The 9,584-nt window shown below is 45.9% G+C and overlaps 1 protein-coding gene across 1 annotated transcript in view; it reads left to right on the top strand.

Moving 5' to 3' along the window:
- The first annotated feature begins 91 nt into the window (after positions 1-91).
- Positions 92-9,584, top strand: part of gemin5 (gem (nuclear organelle) associated protein 5) — a 76,252-nt gene continuing 66,759 nt past the window's right edge. Inside the window, exons 1-2 of the mRNA XM_060836951.1 lie at positions 92-237; positions 1,996-2,150. Of these exons, the coding sequence (XP_060692934.1) occupies positions 96-237; positions 1,996-2,150 (297 nt within the window). The 5' untranslated portion in view covers positions 92-95. The remainder of the gene's footprint in view (positions 238-1,995; positions 2,151-9,584) is intronic.

Raw genomic sequence — 9,584 nt, 5'->3', positions numbered from 1 at the left:
CCCCCCCCCCCCCCCCCCCCCCCCCCCCCCCCCAGTGTCTCCCCGGGTCCCCCCCCAGTGTCTCCCCGGGTCCCGGGCCGGGCCGGGCCAGCGCGATGCCGGGGAGGTTGCTGACTCCGTCCCCGAACTGGTATTGTAGCCGCTGCAGTGACACCAGCCCCCGGGGAATCCTCGGCTTCGGAGCCAAGAACAGCATCTTCCTGCTGGAGGTCAGCCCGGGCCAGCCTCTCATCCTCGGTATGCACGGCGGGGGGCGGGGGACACCTGCATTTCTGTATCGCCTACCTCATCCTCCAGAGCTCTCACTCTACCAATCTGCCTTGCTGCAGAGTCATCCCCAAAACCCACCTTCCTGGTTTCAGACTCTCGTCTACCACTCTAAACCCCTCCATGACCATTTCTGAGCTTTCCCTGGTCTCCATCGTTCTAGTATTGGTGTTGGTCCTGTCTTCAGGGAGGACTGGGTTAGCTCAGTTGGCTGGATGGCTGGTTTGTGACACAGAGTGAGACCTGCGTGGGATCAATGCCTACACCAGCTCAGGTTACCCATGACGGTCTCTCCTCCTCAGTCTGACCTGGGGTGTGGTGACCCTCAGGTTAAACCACTATCAGTTGTCTATCTAATGAAACAGCAGTCTTCTGGGGCAATGGAGACCTCTGCTTTATTCCTGGTTCCTGATGAAGGGCTTTTGCCCGAAATGTCGATTTTTATTTGTTTTTTTCCTGCTCCTTGGATGCTGCCTGACCTGCTGTGCTTTTCCAACACCACCCTAACCTTGACTCTGATCTGCAGTACCCACTTCTGCCTACCTCTACTTTCCTGCTTAGAAGCAATGGTCTGGAATTTTCTCCCCAAAACTCTCTGTCTCCCTATCTCTCCTTGAAGACAGCTCCTAACATCCCTCTCTCCTGGATCTGACTTCATATACCCTCACACCTTGCATCAAGCATTGCTTCATGACCCCTGCACCTCAACCCTCAACCCTGTGAAGTGGATGTTGTGTTAAAGGCATCATAATAATGCAAGTTGTTGTGGTTGAAGTAAGGAGATAGTGCAATTATTGTAAGATCAGAGAAAGTAAAGGAAGAATTCAAGTTTCCTTAAAATATTGAGGGTTGGAACAGGAATCAGATGGAGACAGAATCCATAATTGGAACTGGATAACTAAATGAAAATGTATATTTTTAAAGGGTGACTGAGTAATAATAAAAGAACCAGCACAGTTTTTAAAAAATGGCATTCTCTCATTGGCTGTGGTTAGGACAACACGAGTCGTGCACCTGTAACTGCTGTTGAACTGAATGGTTTCTTGGGCCCTTTCAGAGGGCAGTTCAGAGCCACCTCATTGATGTGGGTTTGCATAATCCTGTTTAGGCTAGACTGGTTGAAAGCAGGTCTCTCGCTAAATGATTTGTGAAGTTAATAGGTTTTTACAACAATTGATGATGAATCGCTGCTGTTGAAACTCACTTTTAATTCTAGATTATTACTTGAATTTAAATTGCAGCAGCTGCTGTGGTAGGTATGGAACCCACGAGCCTAGCCTGGGCCCAGGGATTACTAGGCAGAAGTGGGGACTGCAGATGCTAGAGATTAGAGTCAAAATTAGAGTGGTGCTGGAAAAGCACCACAGGTCAGGCAGCATCCGTGGAGCGGGAAAATCAATGTTTCTGACAAAAGCCCTTCAGGAATGAAGGGACTTGGGATTATAGTCCAGTAGCATTTCCAGTGCACCACTATCCCTCAGTGATGGTGCCATCAGCAAAAATAATCTTCTCTTGTTCTGGAGGATACTTTGACCCCAGTGATTGATAAAGGGATGCATTTGTCTATGTAATCACAGTGATGGTTGTATTTCTGTCCAGCCCCTCTTGATTTCTCCCCGTCTCCCAACTGAGTCATCAAACATGATGGTTGGAGTTTTTTGATGTTGGATTAAATCATTGTGCAGCCTTATTACTGAAATTAACAATCTTGTGTTTTATTCTTTGCAGGAGAGTTGGCAGGACATACGGAAAGGGTCACTGGGTTCACCTTCTGTCAGCACCCAGGTCTTGTGGACATCTGCGCCAGTACGTCTGATGATGGCACCATTAAGGTCTGGGATATTCAGACGAAAACTGTACTGCAAGAACACTCCGCTCACCAGGTCAGCCTTTCGCCCGCTCGGGCAACTTTATCTTATTTGCACTTTGAATTTTCTGACTGTGTTTTATTAGAAACGCAGAACATAGGAGCAAGAGGAGGCCATTCAGCCCTTTGAGCCTGCCCTGCCATTCAGTATGATCATCCAACATAGTCCCCTGCTTCACCTTTCTTTCCATACCCTTTGATTCCTTTATCCCTAAGAATTATATCTAACTTCTTGAAAACATTGTGTGTTTTGGCCTCAACAGGTTCCTGTGGGAGTGAATGTTCCAGGCTCATCACGTTCTGGGTGAAGAGTGTGGTACTGGAATAAGCACAGTAGGTCAGGCAGCATCCGAGGAGCAGGGGAGTCGACGATTCGGACACAAGCCCTTTATCAGGAATCCTCCCTTTCTCCTACTCTCTGGGTGAAGACATTTCTCATCTCTGTTGTCGTTAGACTGGGACCCCAGACAACAGATGCAGGAGTAGGCCATTCTGCCCTTCTTGCCTGCACCACCATTCAATATGATCATGGCTGATCATCCTTAATCAGTATCCTGTTCCTGCCTTGTCTCCATAACCCTTGATCCCACTACCCTTGAGAGCTCTATCCAACTCTTTCTGAAATGAATCCAGAGAATGGGCCTCCACTGCCCTCTGGGGCAGAGCATTCCACACACCCACCACTCTCTGGGTGAAGAAGTTTCTCCTCATCTCTGTCCTAAATGGTCTACCCCTTATTTTTAAGCTGTGTCCTCTGGTTCGGCACTCACCCATCAGCGGAAACATGTTTCCTGCCTCCAGAGTGTCCAATCCTTTAATAATCTTATATGTCTCAATCAGGTCCCCTCTCAGTCTTCTAAACTCAAGCCCAGTCGCTCCAGTCTTTCAGAGTAAGGTAGTCCCGCCATTCCAGGAATTGACCTTGTGAACCTATGCTGCACTCCCTCAATAGCCAAAATGTCTTTCCTCAAATTTGGAGACCAGAACTGCACACATTACTCAAGGTGTGGTCTCACCAGGGCCCTGTACAGCTGCGGAAGAACCTCTTTGCTTCTATACTCAATCCCTCTTGTTATGAAGGCCAGCATGCTATTAGCCTTCTTCACTACCTGTACTTGCATGCTTACCTTCATTGACTGGTGTACAAGAACACCCAGATCTCTTTGTACTGCCCCTTTATCTAAATTAATTCCATTTAGGTAGTAATCTGCCTTCCTGTTCTTGCCACCAAAGTGGATAACCATACATTTATCCACATTAAACTGCATCTGTCATGCATCTGCCCACTCACCTAACCTGTCCAGGTCACTCTGTAATCTCCTAACATCCTCCTCACATTTTACCCTGCCACCCAGCTTAGTATCATCAGCAAATTTGCTAATGTTATTACTAATACCATCTTCTATATCATTAATATATATTGTAAAAAACTGTGGTCCCAGCACTGATCCCTGCGGTATCCCACTGGTCACTTCCTGTCATTCCAAAATGGAGCCGTGTATCACTACTCTTTGTTTCCTGTCAGCCAACCAACTTTCAATCCGAGTTAGTATTTTGCCCCCAATACCATGCGCCCTAATTTTGCTCACTAACCTCCTATGTGGGACTTTATCAAAAGCTTTCTGAAAGTCCAGGTACACTATATCTACTCGATCTCCCTCGTCCATTTTCAGAGTTACATCCTCAAAAAATTCCAGAAGATTAGTCAAGCATGATTTCCCCTTCATAAATCCATGCTGACTCTGACCTATCCTGTTATACTATCCAGATGTGTCGTAATTTCATCCTTTATAATCGACTCCAGCATCTTTCCCACCACTGAGGTCAGACTAACTGGTCTATAATTTCCTGCTTTCTCTCTCCCACCTTTCTTAAAAGGTGGTACAACATTAGCCACCTTCCAATCCACAGGAACCGATCCGAATCTATCGAACTCTGGAAAATAATCACCAATGCATCCACGATTTCTCAAGCCACCTCCTTCAGTACCCTGGGATGTAGACCATCAGGCCCCGGGGACTTATCAACCTTCAGACCTAACAGTCTCTCCAACACCATTTCCTGGCAAATATAAATTCCCTTCAGTTCAGGTCCTTCAGCCACTGTTACCTCCGGGAGATTGCTTGTGTCTGGGAGATCTGAAGTACCAATTCAACTCTTCTGCCATTTCTTTGTTCCCTGTAATATATTTGCAAATGTGTTGCTGGTCAAAGCACAGCAGGTTAGGCAGCATCTCAGGAATAGAGAATTCGACGTTTCGAGCATAAGCCCTTCATATCCCTGTAATATATTCCCCTGTTTCTGTCTTCAAGAGCCCAATTTTAGTCTTAACCATTTTTTTGCCTTTGACATACCTAAAAAAGCTTTTACTATCCTCCTTTATATTTTTGACCAGTTTACCTTCGTACCTCAGTTTTCTCTGCGTATTTCCTTCTTAGTAATCCTCTGTTGATCTTTAAAAGCTTCCCAGTCCTCCGTTTTCCCACTTATCTTTGCTATGTTATACTTTTTCTCTTTTAACATTATATGTTTCTTAACTTCCCTCGTCAGCTACGGCTATCCATGCCTCCTCCTAGGATCTTTCTTCCTTTTTGGAATGAACTGATCCTGCATCTTCTGCATTATACACAGAAATATCTGCCATTGTTCCTCCACTGTCATCCCTGCTAAGGTATTGCACCATTGAACTTTGGCCAGCTCCTCCCTCATAGCTCCATAGTTCCCTTTATTCAACTGAAATATTGTCACTTCCGATTGTACCCTCTCCCTCTCAAATTGCCGATTGAAGCTTATTGTATTATGGTCACTACTTCCTAATGGCTCCTTCACTTCGAGGTCCCTGATCAAATCCGGTTCGTTGCACAACACCAGATCCAGAATTGTCTTCTCCCTGGTCGGCTCCAGCACCAGCTGTTCTAAAAATCCATCTCGGAGGCACTCCACAAAGTCTCTTTCTTGAGGTCCAATATCATCTTGATTCTCCCAGTCTACCTGCATGTTGAAATCCCCCATAACAACTGTAGTAACATCTTTGCGACAGGCCAATTTCAGCTCCTGATTCAACTTACATCCGACATCCACTCTACTGTTTGGGGGCCTGTAGATAACTCCCAAGAGTGTCTTTTTACCCTTAGAATTTCTCAGCTCTATCCATACTGACTCTACATCCCCTGATTCTAGGTCCCCCTGCGCAAGGGACTGAATATCATCCCATACCAACAGGGCCACCCCATCCCCTCTGCCCATCAATCTGTCCTTACGATCAAGAACCTCCTTCCTACTTTCTATGAGAGTCCCCACCCCCCACCATTTTTCTAAACTGTCGTGAAGATAGTCCTAACCAATCAAGTCACTGTCTGAATGTCAACCAAGGAATCTGTCTGGTAAACCTTCTGTCGCTCTCCCTCCGTAACCAGAAGGTCGTCCATTAAGGAGACCGAAATTCCAGGTGTGATCTCAGTAAAGCTCTGCACAATTGCAACGAAAACATGCCAGTTCTCCTGAACTCAAATTTATATTATTATAGAATGACCTCTGATTTGTACTAACCAAATATGGTTTGCTTTTCTGAGAGGCATCTAAATGCTTTGTATCTGATGGAGCATGCTCTTTTTAAAGTCTGACCCATTTTCACCTAGGGAATGCAGCAGCCAATTTGCACACAGGAAGCTTCCAGAAATAGCCACATGATGTTCACGAGATAATAAGACTGTAAGACATAGGAGCAGGACTTAGGCCATTCAGCCCATCGACTCTGCCATTCAATCATGGTTGATTAGTTTCTCAACCCATTCTCCTGCTTTCTCCCTGTAACCTTTGATCCTCTTGATACTCAAGAACCCATCTATCTCAGTCTTAAATATATTCAATGACGTGGCCTCCACAGCTTTCTGTAGCAAAGAATTCCGTAGATTCCCCACTCTCTGGCTGAAGGAGTTTCTCCTTATCTCCGTTCTAAGAGATCTTCCCTTTACACTAAGGCCGTCCCCTCAGGTCCTAGTCTCTCCTACCAGTGGAAACATCTTCCCAACATCTACTCTGTCCAGGCCATTCAGTATTCTGTATGTCTCAGTTAGTTCCTCCCCCTCATCCTTCTTAACTCCATAGAGTATGGACCCACAGTCCTCAAATGATCCTCATATGTTAAGCTGTTCATTCCTGGGACCATTCTCATGAACCTCCTCTGAACACGCTGCAGGGCTAGTTCATCCTTCCTGAGATATGGGGCCCAAAGCCACATATAATACTCTAAGTGTCGTCTTTCCTTCACTGATGTTAATTGAAGGGGTTAACTCCCTTGTTCTCCTTTTGATATAGTTTCTTGGGAGCTTTTAGCTTCACGTGAGGTGTCAGCTTAATGTCTCATCCAAAATATGGTGTATCTCAGTGCAACTTTCTGTCAGCATTGTGACAGCAATTTGCTTGGGTATCTGGTGCAGGACCATATTCCACAACCTCTATTGAATTTGTGGGACTATGAGATAGTCAGGACTGCAGATCCTGGAGAGTCAGAGTTGATAAAGTGTGGTTCTTAAAAAAGCACTACAGGTCAGGCAGCATCAGAGGAGCAGGAGAGTTGACATCTCGGGCAAGAACCCCTCATCATCACTGGCCTTATCGTTTGTGGTATTGTGGAACCCTAAGTAACCTGAAATCTCTTTGCTGCAAAGGGTTGGCCAATCAGAATTCTTCTCTCCTGTTGATAAATTGTTGTGAATGTTTTGGTGTTCTTGCATTTGTCCTGATCAGTGCAAGATTAAAAACTTTGGTACCAAGATTTACTTGTTAATCAATAATCGAGTTGTGAACACGCAGGAGACCGTGTGTATAATTCCATTGACCCAGATTGCTCTAAACCTAAGAATTCGGGCCGGGCCACTCAGGAGGGATTTTAGAAAGCACTCTGTATGCAGAGAGTAGTGGAGGTTTGGTTCTGTCCCTCAAACAGTGGTCAATGCTAATTCAATTGTTAAATCTAAATCTGAGATAGATACATTTTCATTAAGCAAGGGATAAGGGCCAAAAGCAGGCAGAAGGAATTAGGCTACAGATCAGCCAACATCTCATTGAATGGTATCCCAGACTGAATGGCCGACTCCTCTTCCCACATAAATGACTATAAGGAACAAGTGCAAAAAGGGGATGCTAAATGGGGCATGTAGAGAATCAAGAAGTGGGTCTAAATGATGTGGAAATGGTCACAGCACCCTTTAGGGAGGGAAGTCTGCTGTTCTCACCTGATCTGTCCCACATGTGGCTACAGCCCCTCAGCAATGGTGCTTGACCCTTCTGAAACAGCAACAGGAAACCATCAGCTCAAGGGCAGTTGGGGATGGACAGCGCACGCTAGGCTTACCAGTGACGTCCACAAACTGCATTAAAACAAAAAGAAAGTGGAGCAGCTGCAAAGGAGGGAGTCTTGGAAAATCTGGCAGAGCGAGCTGGTTACCTTGGGACAGGAATGTAGGAGACGATGAAACGTAGGGGGAGAGAGTACGGAGTATTCTGGATTCCAGGACAAACTCCCCACTGCCAGCACGGGATAGTGCCGCCTTCACTATCCTGGAAATGTTGGTGAAGGTTTTACTTAGTTTGGAGACTGAATCCAGGAGGCTGTGGAGTGGCTGGCTGGAGGGGAAGGTGCTTTTGTCTTGTTGGGACAGTGTGTGGAGGGTCAGAGTGGGAGTGGCAGTGGAGGCAGCTGAAGGCAGCTGTTCAGCGGGTCAATGGTTCAAATCGATGTGGGACATGCAGCAACTAATTTGCACACAGCCAGCTCAACAGCGATGTGATCGTGAGCAGATGGTCTGTTTCAGTGATATTGGTAAAGGGATAAGTCATCGAGATGTACAGCAAGGGAACAGACCCTTTGGTCCAAACCATCCATGCCGGCTGGATATGCCAACCTAATCTAGTCCCATTTGTCAACACTTGGCCCATATCCCTTTGAGGCCTTCCTACCTATTCATATACCCATTCAGATGCCTTTTAAATGTTGTAATTGAACCAGCCTCCACCACTTCCTCTGGCAGCTCATTCCATACACGCACCACCCTCTGTGTGAAAATGTTGCCCCTTAGGTCCTTTTTATATCTTTTCCCCCCTCTCCCTAAACCTATGCCCTTGAGTTCTGGACTCCTTCACCCCAAGGAAAAGACCTTGTCTCTTTATTGTACCTGTACCCCTCATGATTTTATAAATCTCTGTAAGGTCACCCCTCAGCCTCCGACGCTCCAGGGAAAACAGCCCCAGCCTGTTCAGCCTCTCCCTGTGGCTCAAATCCTCCAACCCTGGCAACATCCTTGTAAACCTTTTCTGAACCCTTTCAAGTCTCACAACATCCTTCCGATAGGAAGGGGACCAGAATTGCTTGCACTATTCCAGAAATGGCCTAACCAATGTCTTGTGCAGCTGCAACATGTCCTCCCAACTCCTGTACTCAATACACTGACCAGTAAAGGAAAGCATAACAAATGCCGCCTTCACTATCCCATCTATCTGCGACTCCACTTTCAAGGAGCTATGAACCTGCACTCCAAGGTCTCTTTGTTCAGCAACACTCCCGAGGACCTTACCCATTAACTGTATAAGTCCTGCTCTGATTTGCTTTTCCAAAATGTAGCACCTCGCATTTATCTAAATTAAACTCCATCTGCCACTCCTTAGTCCACTGGCCCATCTGATCTGATCCTGTTGTACTCTAAGGTAACCACCTTTGCTGTCCACTACACCTCCAATTTTGGTGTCATCTGCAAACTTACTAATTATACCTCCCTATGTTCACATCCAAATCATTCAGTATTCTGTCTCTGGAACCTCACTGCTTCCATTGGATCTTCCACATCACCCTGGCTGGGGGTTAGAGCCAGGGGTCAGAGTCTCAGAATAAAGGGTCAACAGCTGACATTTTCTACCGAGGCAAGAAATTTTCTCATCTGGAGAGTCTTTGGAATTCTTGACTCCAAGGGGCTATGAGTGCTCAATTAGAACTTGATGGTTTTTTTTGGGTATGTAAGAGAATTGAGTTCAGGTCAAAGATCAGCTGTGATTCAGTTATTCTTACATGAGATGTGGCTCTGACTAGGCCAGCATTTATTGCTTACCCCTAATGGCCCAGAGGACATCCACATTGCTGTGGGTCTGGAGTCACATGTAGGCCAGACCAGGTAAGGGTGGCAGTTTTCTTCCCTGAAGGACATTAGTGAACCTGATGGTTTTTTTCTCACAATTGACAACATGGTCATTGTTAGACAATTCAATTCAATTTTTAAAAAACAACTAGAATTAAATTACAGCATCTGTTGTGGCAGGATTCGAACTGGGGTCCCCCAGAACATTACCTGGGTCTCTGGATTAATCATTTAAGGTCATACCACAGGGCGATTGTGTTCCAAGAGTGATCTCACTGAATGGTGGAGCTGGAGTGAAGATTGTTCCAGAGCTGTCTCCT

This window comes from Hemiscyllium ocellatum, chromosome 16 (assembly GCF_020745735.1).
Source record: "Hemiscyllium ocellatum isolate sHemOce1 chromosome 16, sHemOce1.pat.X.cur, whole genome shotgun sequence".
Taxonomy (NCBI): Eukaryota; Metazoa; Chordata; class Chondrichthyes; order Orectolobiformes; family Hemiscylliidae; genus Hemiscyllium; species Hemiscyllium ocellatum.
Note: the sequence above shows the minus strand (reverse complement) of the source record. Positions and strands in the feature narration are given on the sequence as shown.